We start from the raw sequence: 18,122 nt of genomic DNA on the forward strand, positions 1-18,122 counted from the left end.
CTTGCTCTGAAATGCCTTTTGAAAAGTATTGCTTGGTGTTGAGATATCCAAAAAGCTGTAAAGTAAAGTAAAGTTGTGGGTGAAAAGGATGGGTACTTCAACTTGTAAAATAGGCTTAGGAAGGACATTACGTAAAGAAATTGCTCTGAAATGCCTTTTGAAAAGTATTGCTTGATGTTGAGGTATCCGAAAAGCTGTAAAGTAAAGTTGTGGGTGAAAGGGATGGATGCTTCAACTTCTAAAATGGGTTTAGGAGGGACATTATGAAAAGAACTTGCTCTGAAATGCCTTTGAAAACATTACATAAAGTTAGGTTGTACGTATGCATAAAACACTTTTGTTTTAAGTGTATTTCATAACATTCAAAGATTTAAAAAAAAAGTTCAAAAAAAAAAAAAAATTGGTCACTACAAACATTATTTTTCTAATAGTAAAAGTTGCGACACACATATCTATATCATTCCGCATTTTGAAGTTGGAAAATATTAAATACTAATTGTTGGTGTTTTATGTGTGTTTCAAGACATTCAGAGATGTAAAAAAAAGTTAAAAAAAAACTAAAAAAACTAAAAAAACTAAAAAAAAAGAAAAAAAAACTCAAAAAAGTTTGGGGGGGGGGAGGAGGGGGGGGGTTGGTGGGAGGGAGGAGGTGGAGGAGTGGGAGGGAGGGGGAGGAATAGGGTTGAGGGATAGGGGTAGGACTTGGGACCCAAAAGCTGTAAAGTAAAGTTGTGGGTGAAAAGGATGGGTACTTCAACTTGTAAAATTGGTTTAGGAAGGACATTACATAAAGAAATTGTTCTGAAAAATATATTCGAGGGGGAGCGAAAAGTTGGGGGTGTGGGGCCCTTTTGTGTCTCAAATCATCTTCTAAAATGCCTCAAACTGATTCGCCCAAATAATTCCATTAAATGCCTAAAACGGTTTCGTCCATATAATCCCTAAACGTAATTTATGCGTGTTCCTTTTGTTTTGGCATCCCTAGGCTGTCACATTTGAAATTCCTAGGAAACCCTTTCCCGCGTTAATCTCTTCATCTCTAAGATCAAAACATTCTTCCCCACCTCCCCCTTAGAAACAACAAATTAATTCTCCTTTCTTGAATTATTAATTCCCCTTAGAAACAACAAATTAATTCCCCTTTCTTGAATCAATAATTCCCCTTAGAAACAACAATTAATTCTCCGTAGATCAATAATTCACCTTAGAAACAACAAATTAATTCTTCTGAATCTATAATTCCCTAGAAACAACAAATTAATTTCCCTTTCGTAGATCAATAATTACCCTTAGAAACAACAAATTAATTCCCCTTTCGTGACAAATCAATCAACCTTGACATCATCTGTCAGACATTAATGAACTTCGCCCGGAAACAATTTTCCTGGACGAACACCAAAGACACTAATTAACTTCGCCCGGAAACAATTCTCCTGGACTTGTTGTTGAACTTATGCATACATCCAGCAATTGTTGTTGAACTTATGTCTACATACAGCAATTGTTGTTGACATCCAAGAAACATCCAAAAAGTGAGAAAATTCCTGTTTTTTAAGTGAGAAAAATTCTGTTTTTTCATTCTCAGTGAGAAAAACCATACAAACATCCATAAAAGTGAGAAAAATCCTGTTTTTTCATTCTTAGTGAGAAAAACCATCTCCCTAGGGACTCTATGCCCATATATGGACTCTCGTCCAAGAAACATCCATAAAAGTGAGAAAAATCCTGTTTTTTCATTCTCAGTGAGAAAAACCATCTCCCTAGGGACTATATGCCCATATATGGTGTAGGGTCACGAGTCGATAGGGCCTTTCTATTGTGGGGGCTAGTTGCCCTCCAATCTCTTTTGGCTCTCAAAAACTGAACTAGAACTTTCAATTTCCAATCAAATTAGCCCTCTCTGAAGTTTTTACGAGCATCCCTTCCATAAGAACCATGTATTCTACAAGGGCATAACTTACATCCCGTTGGGCCTTGGGGGGCTGTGTCGAGCCCGGACTTTTCGGTATATGGTCTTTGAACTATTTTTAAAAAAATGGCTATCTCAAAGTTCTTATCAGATGGGTTATAGAAAAAAAGAGCGTGGGCTAGGTGCCCTCAAATCTCTTTTGACTCTTAAAAAGTGAACTAGAACTTCCAATTTCCAATCAAATGAGCCCTCTTTGAAGTTTATACGGGCATCTCTTCCATACGAATCATCCATGCCCCTGGGGTACAACTTAAAACGCCTGCACCCAGGCCCTGGGTGGTTGTGTCGACACCGGAGTTTTTGTTATATGATATTTGATATATTTTTAACAAAATGAGCTACCTCAAAACTTTTATCGGATGCATTTGGGAAAAAAGGGCGTGGGGGGCTGTCTACCCTCCAATATCTTTTGACGCTTAAAAAGTGAACTTGAACTTTCAATTTCCAATCAAATGAGCTCTATCTGAAGTTTATACGAGCATTCCTTCCATAAGAACAATTTATGCTCCCAGGGCATAACTTATAACCATTGCCCCGAAGACCTTGGGCGGGGGGAGTGTCCTGCTCAAAGATATAATTTCCAGAACTTTCAACTACGTTGAACAAAATGGCTATCTCAAAATTTTGATTGAATGTGTTTGGGGAAATGGTGGGCGTGGACGGGGTGTTAGTTGCCTTCCAATCACTTTCGACTATTAAAAAGGCCACTAGCCCTTTAAATTTTCAATCGAATGAGCCCTTTTTGAAGTTTCTACGACAACGCTTTCTATAAAAAACCTTATATGCCCCAGGGAGTAAATTACAACCCTTGCCCAGAGGGTTATGAGGGGGGGGGGGGGGTTGTCATCCACAAAGACCTAATTTCCAGAATTTTCAACCACGTTGAACAAAATGGCTATCTAAAAATTTTGATCGGATGTGTTTGGGGAAAAGCTGTTCGTTAAGAGTCAAAAGAGATTGGAGGGCACCTAGCGCCCCCCCCCCCACGCCCTTTTTTCTCAAACCCATCCGATAAGAACTTTGAGATAGCCATTTTTTTAAAAATAGTTTAAAGACCACATAACGAAAACTCCAGGGTCGACACAGCCCTCCAGGGCCCGAAGGCAGGTGGTGTAAGTTATGCCCTGGGGGAATATATGGTTCTTATGGACGGGATGCTTGTTAAAACTTCAGAGAGGGCTAATTTGATCGGAAATTGAAAGTTCTAGTTCAGTTTTTGAGAGTCAAAAGAGATTGAATGGCAACTAGCCCCCTCCCCACGCCCCTTTTCTTCCGAATGCATCCGATAAAAATTTTGAGATAGCCATTAAGTTAAAAATTGTTCAAAAGTCAGATAACTAAGAACTCAGGTGTCGGCACAACCCCCCAGGGCCCGAGGGCAGGCGTTGTAAGTTATGCCCTGGGGCATATATAGTTTTTATGAAAGGGACACTCGTATACACTTCAGAGAGGGCTCATTTGATATACCCTGGGGCATATAGAGTTCTTATGAAAGGGACACTCGTATACGCTTCAGAGAGGGCTCATTTGATTGGAAATTGAAATTTATAGTTCACTTTTTAATAGTCAAAAGAGGTCCGAGGGCAAATAGCCCCCTCCCTCCTTCTTTTTCCAAACCCATCGGATGAAAATCTTGAGATAGAAATTAAAAAAAAATAGGTCAAAGGTCGGATAAGAAAAACTCCGGTGTAAATACAACCCCCCAGGGCCCTGGGGAAAGCGTTCTTAGTTATGCCCTAAAGTCATGTACGGTTCTTATGAAAGGGATGCTCGTATAAACTTCATAGAGGGCTCATTTGATTGGAAATTGAAAGTTCTAATTTAATTTTAAGAGTCAAGAGATTTGAGGGCAACTACCCCCCCCCCCTCCAATGCCCTTTTTTCCCCAAACCCATCCGGTACAAATTTCGAGATAGCCAGTTTTTTTTTAAATTGTTCAAAAATTAGATAACAAAAACTCCGGTATCAACACAACCCCCCAGGACCCAGAGGGTAGGCGTTGTAAATGTTGGCCTAGGGACATCTATGGTTCTTATGAAAGGGATGCTTGTATAAACTTCAGAGAGGGCTCATTTGATTGGAAATTGAAAGTTCTAGTTCAATTTTAAGAGTTAAAAGATAGCCGAGGACAACTAGCCCCCCCCCTCCACACACACACACTTTTTTCCCCTAGCCTATCAGATAAAATTTTTTAAATAGCCATTTCATTAAAAATGATTCAAAGGTCAGATAAGAAAAACTCCTGTGTCGACGCAACCCCCCATGGCCCGGAGGCAGGCGTTCTAAGTAATGCTATGTGGGCATATATCGTTTTTATGGAAGGGATGCTTGCACAAACTTCGGAGAGGGTTTATTTGATTGGAAATTGAAAGTTCTCGTTCACTTTTTAAGAGGAAAAAGAGATTGGAGGGCAACTAGCCCCCCCCCCTCCACGCCCTAAATTTTTGATATAGACATTTTGTTAAAAATAGTTCAAAGTTCAGATAACAAAAACTCTGGTGTCGACATATCCCCTCAAGGCCCGACGGGAGGTGTTGTAAGTTATGCCATGATGACATATATGGTTGTTAGGGAGGGGATGCTCGTATAAAGTTCATAGAAGGCTCATTTGATTGGAAATTGAAAGCTGTAATACACTTTTTAAGAGTAAAGTGTGGTCAGAGGGCAGATAGCGTCCCCCCATACTCCATTTATTTTTTTTCCCCAGACACACTTCATATAGATGGGGTCGTCGTATAAACTTCAAAGGGGGCAAACTTTTTTCCCTTTGTTATTGTTACTTTTATCCCAGTTTTGTTACTTTGATGAAGATTTGATTTTTTTTTTTTTTTTTTTTTAAGTTTGATTTTGAAATAAGGAATGTTTAAAAACTTGAAACTTTTTGCAATCAAAAGCGAACAAAAATTAATTTAAAAATCTTTCCAAAAAATAAGTTTTTCAAAGAAAAGTAGGGGCCATTTTAAACTTAAGCTCAGCAGATACAAATACCTGTTAAAATTCAAACTCAAAACGACCAGAAATTACAATTAAAGAAATAAACGAAACCCAAAGCGAACAGAAATTAAATAAACAATTATAGGAAAAAACATACAACAAGTAATAATATAAATGAACAAATAGATCTTAAAACGAGTATTGCTTAGATTGAATATGAAAATCAAGCTTAAAACGAAAAAAAAATAGTTTGCTATTGAAGTATAAATGAGACTTAAAACGAACAGAAATTAAATAAACAATCAATGCGAACAAACCTACAATAAATATTAATGTAAATGAATAAATAAATCTTAAATCGAGTGAAACTTAAATTGAATATGCAAATCAATCTTGAAACGAACAATAATCACTACGAACAAGAGATTGGCTATCGCGTCCTTCTCCCACTGTAAAAGTCTAAAACCTACTGCGTCATTGGCTCTTTACTGAAAACTATATGCGTCTTGAACAGTCTTGGAAAGTATAAACAACATCAAATTGGAGATATATAATTATATTTGTTGTTGAAATATCCATCAGTTCAAGAATTTATTTCACCTTAAATTTATTTTTATATTCAATGCAGCAAGAACTGGAAAGGAAAATATTTGTAATATAATTCGTTTTCAGTGAAGCGCTAATGACGCAGTAGGCTTTTGGTTTTTATTTACAGTTAAGGAAGGGGGCAGTTTCCAAACTCTTGTTTGTAGTGAAACTATTCGTCTTGAACAACTTTTGAAAGAACTAATAAATTAAACTAAATATTTGATGCATAATGATATTAATTGCTGAAGGCTCATCAGTTCAAAATTTTAGTATAATTTTAGTGTTCACTTTCAATATTAAGTGCAAAAGAAAATTTTGTAATAAAATTGGTTATATGGAAACACCGGCTCCACCATATTTTGCACGGTCAGTTCCTACTCGAACTTGCCTGAGGAGAACGTATCCCTTTATGGCAACATCACTACTCGGTATCTCATTGTTCAGTTAGGTCTCAATAATACACATTTGAGCCTTAATTATTAAAAACTAAATGAAGTTCCTTTGTACATAGAAAAAAAAACTGTTAAGTTCTATGCTCGTGCAGGGAGTTTTAACATATTCAATGCTTTTGGTGGCCGACAAGTCTGAACGGCACCGGACATAATTACAACTTCCTTTTCCCTCAGAATAAACTATTTTTTAATTTGAAAAAAAATATTAATAAGCAGTGTCGATTACTTAAACTATTTCTCTGCTGTCCGAATCTTTGACTTCTTCCAACACTAAAAGTAATCCTATTGTAAAGAATAAGCACATAAAGCCTTGAAAAGCCAAAATTAAACTTGAATGATTGACCACAATTAATATCATGCTGAAAGGGTCAAGCTAGAGAATTTGGAATTCTGAAAGACCAAAAAAACGATTAACATTAAGGGGTCCTCCAATTCTTGACTGTGTCAAAATCCAAACACGTCAAATGTCGAATAACGGTTTTCAGTGGTCAAGAAAAGGGACAATGGCAACTAGAAAAATCAACATTTCAATGATCTTCAGGGTTGCCAACTTGCACACTTTTCGTGTTCAATGCACTCTTTTTTTTCATTGCACTCTTTCCATCGATGGACGGGATTTTCACTCAGTTTGCCAGTTATTTGTTCTTTGAACTCTTTTTTGCACCCTTTTATGAATTGATGATAGAAAAAGTATTAAGCGAAATTAAAATTAAACTATATAAGTGCCAAAGACAGAACAACTAGCCGGTATGATCTCTGTTATCTATGCCTGGGCTGCCCCCCAGGCGTCTTTCTCGTTTTTTTCAACCATTTACCAAGAAGTAGATCAAAGCATAGATAACCAGTGAAAAAGTGGTGAATTCAAATCAAGTTTTACAGAAAGAAGTTGAAAGCTGTTGGGCACAACTGTTCTTCATAAAAATGGAAAAGTGAGTATTAAACATGAAGTAGGGCGATGTAGATGCAACAACCAAAATGAACCTACAAAAGTCTTATCTCAAACTGATAAAATTCTGCAAAGACTTTAGGCCTATGCACCATTGTAAAGCGTGAATGATCCATATCTTCTTGGGATTGCCATTGTTTTCTGAAATTAACATCTTACCAGCCAGGGGTCCAAGAATTTTCTTTGGATGGGACCCATACTATCAAAATGATATAAAAAATGGGCAAATATTGAGCAGTTCATATTTTTGACCTATGAATAAAGTAAACTGAACATACCACTCGATGCTTTTTCTTATGCTCTTTCCTAATATAAGAATCTTTTTTGGCTCAAATTCCCTTCACCACACCCAAATATACCAATTCAGGTTATATATTTACTTATTGGAGTGGGGGTGGGGGTAAAGTTCAAACTTACCGCTACAGTCGGAGTTGCATCATTAATCCAAATTTAACGTTCCTTTGTGTCGGAAATCATGTTTACAAGCCCCCCCCCCCCTAATGAGTAAATATATACGCTAGGGGTTGGGAGTAAAGTTAATTTACGCCAAAAGCTATTAGTATATTTGGGAAGAACATAAGAAAAGGCATCGAGAGGTTTGTTTACTTTATTCATAGGTCAATAATATGAACTACTTGATATTTACCAAAAAATGAGCAATATAATATCAAAAACACATGTATACTAAAGAAATGATCCTTTTCTAAGGATGCTTGAATTGTGCAGGCCTATCTTAGGTTTGATAAGATTTTTGAAGACTCAAATTTCAGTTGGGGGAGGGGGCAAACAGTGGTGGCCAGGTATTAAAATCATCCACATCCATTTCGCCTGCTGAATTTTAAGTAGAACTGAGTTTAAAACATCTTTGTCTTTACCAAGCTTTGCTTATGGACAAAGCTAGGCAGAATTACTAAGTGCTTATATTCTCAATTTTAAGCGAAGCTGATAGTAGAATAGGCTAATCACCCCTTTTAACATTCCCGAGAGCTTATACAGTAAGCAAGTAATTTTGTACAAGAGACAAGGAGAAAAAAGGTGCCTAGTTCTATTTCTAGTTCTAGTTCTATTTTTGCCCAAGCCTTTTTCCTTTTTTGCATACTTATTTCAGCCTTGGTTTTTTAACACTATTAAAAAAAAAACAGGAATTTTGTTTCAACTGAAAGTAAGGAGCAACATTAAAAATTAAGACGAAGAGAACTTACCACTTGTTTGAAGAGGGGTGCCCCCTTCCCGAGACCTCGCTCTTCATTCTAAATTTTTTTAGTACTTTTAAAAAAGCTTCTATTGTTTTGCTTAAACGATCCTTGTGTTTCAGGAGTTTTTTTTTAAGAATTGGGAAACAACTCAAACTTTAGCGTAAAGAGTGATGTGCTGAGGAGCAGGTAACCCCCTTTATATACGTTATAATTTTTGTTCGGTTGAAGTTTTTATGTTGCTCCTTACTTTCAGCTGAGAAAACTTGTTTTTTTTATTTAATTTCTGACCGTTTTTTAAGTCATGCCAGGACTTAGCTTACTGTAGAATGTGCTATATAGACATAATCGGTTGGGTGGCAAACGTGAGGGGCCATCTTCGAACAAACTTCCACAAAAGCAGGGTTCAGAACAATCCGACATCAATGCTGCAGCATGAAGACCTTCCCAAGAAATTATATGCTGAGTCTATAATTGAAGCAAGATTGAAGCTTACGTCGTGGGTCGTCTTGGAAGACATTCCCATTACAAAAATGGACACTTTAATACCAGTCCTGAAAAATACTTTTGGAGACTCAGAACTTTGTAAAAGCTACAATCAGAGCAGAACCAAAACTAGTGGGATAATTAGACACGTTATTGCCCCTGCAGAAAGAGATGTGTTTTCTTGTGAACTGAAGAAAGCTCATATCTCTTTAATAGTTGACGAATCTACCGATAAATCTTGCCAGAAGCTCTTGATCCTAATGGTAAAGTACAAAGACTCCAAAGATACAGTGCGAGAAGACTTTCTGGGGCTTTTGCCAGTAAGTAGTGCCAGTTCAGAAGGGCAAAAACGTATAGTACTTGGACATTTGGAAAACCTAGGAATACCTTTGCAAAATTTGATGGCGATTGGCTCTAATAATGCCAGTGTTAACACTGGACATCAAAAAGGTCTTGGTGTACTGTTAAAAGAATATGCTCTAGATTTTTTTGTGCTAGGCTGCACTAGCCATTCCCTTGTTCTCTGCTCTGCATATGCAGCTAAGAAGTTGCCCGATGGAATTGACATTTTTATTCGTGATGTAGTTCCATATGTGGCAAATAGCCCAAAAAGACAGGATGAACTAAAGATCTACCAAAATTTCTGTCACGTGGAAAACCATAAGTTTTTGCAGACTTCAAGTACGCGATGGCTCACCTTTGAAGCTTCTGGTGAAGTGGATCCTTGAACAGTGGAACCCGCTCCTTTTATTCTTTACCAATCATGAAGAAGGTGACTCCGCTGGAGATAGAGGAGCCAAAGAAAAGGCCAATACAATTCTTTCTTTTATGCGTGAATCATCTGTGAAAGTTAATTAGGATTTCCTTTCATTTGTCTTACAAAAGATCAATGCACTAAACAGAGAGTTTCAATCTGAGGGAACACGGATTCACAGGTTTTTTGAAAGTTCGTGACGAACGTATATGTTGCTCCTCAAGTGCTTTGTCAAAAAGGAAGAAATAGGGCGCGTACAAGATCCATTTAAAGTTCGGTTGAGCACATCTCATTTTCTTGCACTTGATTGTATAAGGTTGAGACCAAATGCACTGTACCTCATGAGAAGCCTGAAAAACACTGGCCTATTGAGTGTTCAGTAGGTTCACTGCATCCAGATGAGCTGTCTGAATTTTTTTCTGAACTATACTCAAATGAGCAAACTAATTGACTACAATGACCTAATGTTGGAAAATCTCAAATGCTTAAGTCCAAATGTTCCGTTATCTGGAAATGTGGACACTCTTGTGCCTCTTCTTCAACGGTTTCCGAATTTGCTGGGTGACACTGAGGCACAACGTGATAAAATTCAAATGAAAATTCAATAAACACGCAATGTTGTGTGCTGTTTGAAGGATGATAAATCCGTTTTGTTTCTGCTTCTATTTTTTTCCCTGTGCAGGGGTACGTTACTTGACTTGACTATATTGAAGTCAACTATAGTTCACGGCTAGTTACTTAAAGCTCTTGTATTCATTCCAAAACGTTTGGATAAACTCAAAACGAAAATTGGAACGAATATTGGATATAGTCAAATAGAGCTCAGTAAAATATCTAAGTAATCAAAATAAATATTTGTAAATTTCAAGTAGAGCATTACCTTTTAAGCTAAAAATAGAATGATAATCCTTATCTAACTTATTATTTAGGGTCTGATTTCCTAACTTTATTTTAAATACATTTGAAATATTAAAGATAATATGTTTATCGATCGAAGGATAACTGATAATTATGTGTCAATGGCGTAAGAATGGTTAGAACATTGAAAAGGGCTGCGCGCGCGGCGGCAGCCGCACGCGCGCAAATTTTTTACTTGCACGCGCTTTTAACAACTTGCACTCTTTTTTGGCCTTGATTTGCACTCTTTTTTGACGTTGGCAGTTGGCAACCCTGATGCTCTTAACTTAAGCACAACGTTGCCACCCCTTGTAAAATTTTACTAGATCTTGTAAAAAGCATATCCACCTTGTAAATCTAGTAAATTGGGGGTCAGATCTAGTAAAATCAAATCTAGTAAATTTTTGCCTAAATCTAATAAATTTTTTACCCTCTCAGCTGAAAGCATTTTGTTGGGAAAACGTACCGGAGGCGGTTGACTGTTGTCTCACTCTTCCTGTGACATTTATTCTGTGGTCCTAAAACACGACAAACTGCTCAAGTCCTTTGGCGTGAACTTCAACACTTTTGAAATCTTTTTTTTTGAACCAAGATCTGGGCTTATCGGATCTGAATTTTTCATCTTATAACTACGGTAAGTTAGGCGATTAGTCATAAAAGGTATGTTGACCAAAGGCTTCATGTTTGCTGGCTGAATGCCAATTAATTTTTTTTGGAGTGATACCTTTGTGCTTATCCTTTTCTTAAGTCTCCTCTAGCTGTGTTTCCTTGTAATGCTCACTACTGCTGCATCTCATTTAGAGCTTGCACCTATGAGTTTTTGCCGCTGCTAACACTGATGGGTATAGGTGCAAGCTAGCTAACCCTGATAAAAATTGTAAATTTGAAATTTAGGACCATAATAAGATAGCTAGGAAACAAACATACCATTCAATTTAGAATTCAATCCTCTATCCAAATATAACAATCATTTCTGGTGGGAATTAATTCCAAAATGTCTGTAATTTTCAGGTGCTCGGATATAAAACCCCTATTTTCAGTTAAGTTTTAGGCTTGCTTGGAGTTCAGGGGCTAGGCCACCTCACCTACCACCCTGCAGCCAGCCCACCCTTGAATCCCTTTGTATCCCCAAAAAGCTTGATTTATAGAATCTAGAGGATGTGTTTCCACTGGAAATTATTGCTATATTTGGATACAGCCTTAAACTCTAAGTCAAATGGTATGTTTATTTCCAAAATGTCTCATTATAATCCCGTATTTGAAATTAATTAAAAACAACTCATTTCTCAATCTATATTATTCATTAAATTGTGCTCTAAGGTTACAGAGATGCTGCCCAGTAGATGCAGGATACGAACAACTCATTTTTTACTGTCTATTCTGGTTCTATCAGGCACCCTATACTATAGGAGTAGCTAATCTTGCTAATTTGCACCATTATCAAAACAACTATATATTATTCAGTCTATCATGCTGGGTAAACATGCAGAACTGATACCCATTAAGTAAAGGTGAAGAGTTACTGTGCAATGGACTAATTAATGCATAAGTTGTCTTGCATTCTGCTTCTTTCGAGCTGCACCACTGCATTTGTACTGCATCGGGAGCACCTCTGCACCTTTACCGTCATATCACAATACTGTTTCAAAGACTGGTTATAACCGAGAATGCTCCACCAAGACAAGCATTTTTCTGAAAAATGCTCGAATATCCTTCTATTGGCTGATTCATGATATATTGGCTGATCCATTTCTCCTCTACTTTGAACTCATTTTCTTATTTCTTTTTCTTATAATTTCTAATATTGACAATGATTCTTTCTATAACTAATCTGTATTCTAATATTAAATACTAACCACTTGAACAGTATGTTGGCAAATAATAGTTAATTGCCTGTTTTTTCTTTTTTTGAGGTGAAAATGTCAAAATACCTCTACTACTCAAGGGAAAAGCTATGTTTCTATAATGATCACCATTTTCGTACTTTTGTTTCTTGGTGACAGTATGTCTGTTTGCTATTTCATCTAGCTTTTATCATAAGTATAGCCTAGTCATTGTTTGGCTGATGAATGAGGAAAAGCATTTTGATATTCTGGGCTTTCCATTCCAAGTCCAATACTAACATTGTTAAATATTATAGTTCAATACTAAATACTTTTTGGAGTCAAAGTTTGTAAATTCAGTGAAATTTGTTTATATACCATATCAAATAATGGAGTGTGAGGCTCCCTAAAGATGAAGTAACCAACAGGAAAATACAAAGAGAAAAGAGAAACACAAGCACTAAACTAAAACACAAGCCTTGACCCCTGATCTCAAGCAAAGCCAAAAACTAAACAAAAACTAGGTTTTCTAAATTCTGAAACCTGGATATTCCTAAATTTTCCAAATTTATGAAAGGAACCTCCAGTAGACATGTTTGCTATATTCAGATAATGGATTGAACTCTGAATTCAATGGTATGTATATTTCTTAGTTATCTTGGTAAAGGTGCAGATGAGCAGGTCAATGTTTTGTACATAAGAAAATCAGAAAAAATTCAACTATTAAACTTGTCTACTTAGATTCCATTTATTCTAATGCTAGAGTTTACCTTTAAGCTAGTATGTCTAACTTACATTATTACTTTGCTTGGAAACCCTGATTCACCATTTGCCAGGAACTAGTTCTGGAAGTGATGTATGTTCGGTGATTGATTTCCGTTTCAGTTTTTCAGAATGTCTGGAAAGAGGAAAGCTCCACTTGTCAGCTAGAGATTGCTAACGCTGAGACGGACTATGCTGCCCCAAAAGATACCGGGCTGGACTGTGTTCAAGAATCAATAAAAATTTTGGAAATTAGTGTTTTGCAGGAATCCGATGAAATTGCATCTACATCTGCCACAATCGATCCGGCCGAGGACTCATAGACTCATCTGAAGTCTGTTGGTCACAAGTCTAAGAAGACGCACTATACGCAGAAGTTTCAAGCAGAGTGGTTGACTGATACAATAGTGAAACCTTTCCTTATTCCATCGCCAGACGGAAGCAAAAAAGCCTATTGCAGATACTATAAGCAAAAGCTGACGGGAATTTCGACTGTCATGAAGATTCACGCGACAAGTGAACTTCATAAGAAGAATGTAAAAGCAGCATTGAGACAACTGACAGTTGAGGGAGCAGTCAGAAACGAGCAAAGGCAGGAAAAAGCAGAAGTGATAGGATGGTGTCAGCTGCTGAATTACGCCTTGCAGCATGGGTTGTAGCTGAAGACATTCCTGTGAGAAAAATTGATACTCTCGTTCCCGTTTTGAAAAAGTCTTTTGGGGATTCAGCTACAGCCAGCCATGTTGAAATGAAGCGATCTAAATTGACTGGCATTGTTAAAAATGTTATAGGATCTCATGGCGAGGACACTTTAGCATCTGTGTTCAATAATTGCCGACGAAAGCACGGACATATCAAATACCAAGTCCTTAGTTGTTATTCTGAATTATGTAGACAGTGAGAATACCGTGAGGGAAGAATTCCTGGCACTACGAGAGGTGGACGACGCAACTGCAAGTGGGTAAAAGAATCTTCTGACAAAGTACTCTAAGAAAGTTAACTTTCCATTAGAAAATATGATTGTGCTTGGTCTTGATAATGTGCTGGGGAGTGAAAACAGCCTCGCAGCCTAGCTGCTGCGTGAAAATCCGCAGCTGTTTGTCCTTGGTTGCACTTGCCATACTGCTGTATTGTGTGCTTCGGCTGCAGTGAAGCACTTACCTAATGAAATCGAAACTTTCGTGAAGGAACTCATCAACTTCGTAGGCGCAAACCCTAAGAGACAGTTGGAATTGAAGGTTTTCCAGGAGTTTTGTGAAATTGCCAACCACAGACTTCTGCAGATTAGCAGCACACACTGGTTGTCTCCTGAAGCCAGGATTAACAGATTACTTGAACAGTGGCCAGCCTTGCATTTGTATTTGACAGACTTGTCCCTAACATCGTTGGACAGCTCTACTAGGGATAAAGCCAAAAAGCCAAAAATTGCGATGGATATAGGCGTGAATAAGGTCCACATGTACTTCCTCTCGTATATACTGGCAAAGATTAACAAGTTCAACCTTGGGTTCCAGTCACGTGGAACAAGGATTCATTGCCTTCTGAGACATTTCCGTGAGCTTTACTTGTCTACTTTGCAGTGTTTCCTTCGTCCTGAGAAGCTCAAAGGTAACTTTAATTCCCTAAACGTGGGCAGTCCTGAAAACTTTTGAAGCTTGAAAATGTTAAACTTGGGATGAATACCGACTTGTACCTTGAAAGCCTGTCAGTGGAAGACTGACTTCACTGGTTACAAGCTATTCGAAAAGCCTGCCTTGCTTATCTTATTGAAATTGCTAAGCAGATCCGTACTAGGATAAAACTGGATGACCCTGTTCTTACATCTTTAGAACTCCTCGATCCTTTGAAAGCTATGATCAACGAAACTGTGTCACTTTTCCCTCTTCTACAGAGGTTTAAATATCTTGCTGTTAGAGACTGCAGAACGAAAGGGGAGAGGATAAAAGTGCTGGAGGACCTTAATAGTGAGTACCAGGAAATTCAAATCCGAAGCGAATTTATTTCAGAAATAGTATCAGAATCAAATTTAGAGTGTCCTCCTACATTCTGGAAGAGGCTTCCCAAACTGAAAGATGGTAGTGGGAAAGCAAGGTTCCGAGTGCTCTCTAAGTTTATGTTGACCCTCTGTGCTTTTCCCCAAGCTTCAGCCGGTGCAGAGCGGCAGTTTTCCAGTTTAAATTTTATCAAGACGACTGGGGGAAACTGATTAATTATCGACACAGTTGGAGCTCTCATGCACTCCAAGCAACTCTGCCTCAGAGACACAAGATACGTTTCGGAGTGGGAGATTCCGCCCGCTCTGATTGATAGCTGCAGAAAATGGAAGATGAACGTGAACGAACCCGGTTTCTGGGAAGTAGACGAAGGTGCAAGATCGGCGGTTAAGCTTTTAAAACGTAAAAATTGGTCTGTCAAATCGGACTTTATTATTATTTTTTTTTTTTACTTTGAATTCCATTTTTCGTGGTCGTTTGTTTGGTTTCTATGTGTACCTGAAATTTTTGTGAAGTCTAGTCGTAAGTAAACACTGAAACTATAAAATTTCGGAAAAGTTGGTTAAACTATGAAGTAATAAGGCTGAGTCTGTCGAAAATTAGGAGGCTGGAGGAAACTGTTTGGACCTTATGAATAACTGGGAAGTGGGAACATATTCCTTCATATTTAATGGCATATAAGCCGAATGGACAAAAGAAATCATATTAAGATGCTGCACAAGCAGAAACAAAAATACACACTAGCTAATTGTTAGTTTTATTTTCATTTTAAAGACAAAAAGTATTTCCTAGCTTTCTTACGCCAATGCGCGTATCGTGGCGAAAGTCGCGACACGCGCACTTTTTTGGCAACATCTAGTAAAACGGAAGCCAATCTAGTAAATTTTTTCGCCCTAAACTAGTAAATCCCTAATGGCCAGAGTGGCAACGCTGCTTAAACAGCGCTAACTAATAAAATTACAAAAACTGCGTTTCCTTATAGAATATGTCATAAAAACAAATCCTATAGGATATTGACTATAAAAACAATTTAGGCTGGTTATCTAATGGTTAAAAGGTTGGCTCTCTAGATTATCCTTTGCTCCACCAAGTGCTAAGACCTTACTTCTTTCTTCTCAGGCTATCGTTTTTACTTTATCAAAGTGCAAAGATCTTGCTGCAAAACAAGTAACTGGATTAGGCCAGCCCTAGTGATGCTTCTTAACTTCTAAGGTCCCTTTATTGGCCCTGCAGTGTGTTGCCACAGCTAGGTTCGATCTTCGGGTCTCTTGTTAACAATGTGATACATATGAAGTAGTAGGCCTATCATGTAATTTACATTCAAATAAAGTGAACATATCCCTATTGCCATTTTTATGCTCTTTTTGAATACTAAAGGCCAATTGCTTTCCTTGCAAATTTTATTACAAGCCCTTTCAGAACCCTTGGAAATAATAATTTCTTTCTATAGTTTTTAGATACAAAAATGGGTTAAAATATTGGTTTCAAACTTACTAGCCTATTTTGTTATAAATCCATTTTGTAAAAGTTATATAATTCAAAAATATTGGTTTCTCATCACTAAGTTGAATAAAGAAAAAATTCAAAAAAATTCTGCAATGTTTTTTTCTTGTTCTGTTAGGCTGCTTGAAAACTACCATTTCACCTAAATGTTGAAAAATATCAAAGCTGACAGAAGAATCATGGCAGATAGAAAAATTGTTTTGAATTTTTTTATCCCTCTTAATTGTGACAAATCAATTCTTGTGGATTATATAACTATTAGAAAATGGATTTTATAATGAAATAGTAAGTTTGAAACTAATGTTTTAACCACTTTTATACGCAATAACCATAGAAAGAAATCATAATTTTCAAGGGTCCAAAAAAGGCTTAAAATTGAATTTGCAAAAAAGGGAGGTAAAATTCTACTTTAGCTACTTTTGGCTATCTTGGGAAGGGGTTAGGTTAGGACAATGAGACTTTCAGGGATGGGTCTACAGGCTAAAGTATGTCCCAGGAAGGTATTTTGAAGTACCTACCTCCACTCCTTCTCCCTCTAGAGGGTCATGAAATTTGCCTACATGACAGGTCTATACCCATTGAAATTTTGACAAAACAACATTTTACCTTAATTTTCAGTTATCAGCTTCTTTTTCTCTGGCCTTAGCTCTGAAAATGCAATTTCAGTTATTTGAGCAGAATTTTAAGACATATAAATAGTTTATTTTCAAAATTTAGGAAATGTATTTGCATATCTTTAAAACCTTATAAATTGGGATTGAGCAAAGTTGTGAAGCTGAAAACCGTTTTGTTGTACTTTATTTAAGCAGAATATCTGTCTCAAAAGGTTTCAGTTATATAACACATTTGCTTTTAGAGGTCATCAAAGACCTGGATCCTCTCGAGGGAGAAGGAGTAGAGATGGGTACTCAGAATAGTTTCCTAGGACATACTTTAGTCTGTAATCCCATCTATGAAAGTTTTATTTTCTTAACCTAACCTCTTTCCAAGTTAGCCAAAAGTAGCTAAAGTAGAATTTTACCAAAAGGGATTATTATATTCAGAGAGAGCATAAAAATGACACCAAGTTGTATGCTTAATTTATTTGTAGGTCAATTATATGAACTCCATATTTACCACAAATATGGTCATTTTGAACAGGTTCAAAATCAGGCATTAAAGTTTGTGCCATATTTGAGTCATTAACCATATCAGCATCAACAATAATGTTTGGGATGGTACTTGTGTATTATACCCACTCTTTTATATACTGCTAGTTTGGTTAATGCTAATGAAATAAAATAGGATGAATATAAAATAGTTTAGAAACAAATTTGGGCTATAGCCTATATTTGTACATTATAAATATAGGGGGGGGGGGGGTAGAGGGTAAGAAAAAAAAGCAGATAAAAAAAGACAGATACCCAATTCATAGGTGCCCATAAGCTGATTCTATGGGGGGGGGGCAAACCTTCTCTAATTGGCACTTTTAATGCTATAAAATAGAAATCTCAGGACAAAAATAAGGCAGCATCATTCAGCCAGAGGGAGGGGCCGGCGCCCCGTGCCCCCCCCCCTTATGGGTGCTGATGACAATTATAATGGTTTATCAACAAAATTACAATAATTACAGGTTACAAGTATGTGCCCAGAATCCTATTATGTCTTCAAGAATTGCTGTAAAATTATCTCTACCTTCACACTTCACTTTTGCATGCCACATGTGCTCAGCTAAGTAAGTTCATAAATGTTGGTGGTGAGTACCTTGATGTTGATTATTTTGCCATTTGGCTGAGCCCCACATTTGCTCTACAACAGTTTTATGATTGGGTATCTGTCCTG

General features: G+C 37.2%; 2 protein-coding genes across 3 annotated transcripts in view; both read left to right on the top strand.

Moving 5' to 3' along the window:
* The window catches only part of LOC148953345 (kynurenine/alpha-aminoadipate aminotransferase, mitochondrial), a 127,658-nt gene that overhangs the window by 59,152 nt on the left and 50,384 nt on the right, over positions 1–18,122 (top strand). Inside the window, exon 1 of one of the 2 annotated variants that reach the window (XM_089088497.1) lies at positions 15,721–15,855. The exons of the other annotated variant lie outside the window; for it this stretch is intronic. The gene's annotated coding sequence lies outside the window, so the exon portion shown is untranslated. Of the gene's footprint in view, positions 1–15,720; positions 15,856–18,122 lie in introns of those variants that run through there. 2 annotated transcript variants of the gene reach the window in all.
* LOC148953346 (zinc finger protein 862-like) lies at positions 8,412–9,296 on the top strand. The gene has a single exon (XM_089087931.1). It carries the CDS (start codon positions 8,412–8,414, stop codon positions 9,294–9,296), a length of 885 nt encoding a protein of 294 aa, XP_088944057.1.

The sequence above is a fragment of the Artemia sp. Qi Xiang Cuo genome, chromosome 4, assembly GCF_049724085.1.
Source record: "Artemia sp. Qi Xiang Cuo chromosome 4, ASM4972408v1, whole genome shotgun sequence".
Taxonomy (NCBI): Eukaryota; Metazoa; Arthropoda; class Branchiopoda; order Anostraca; family Artemiidae; genus Artemia; species Artemia sp. Qi Xiang Cuo.

What these genes read in the sequence shown, in the direction of transcription:
- LOC148953346 (XM_089087931.1), top strand. Translation starts at nt 8,412, where the DNA reads ATGTGCTATATAGACATAATCGGTTGGGTGGCAAACGTGAGGGGCCAT.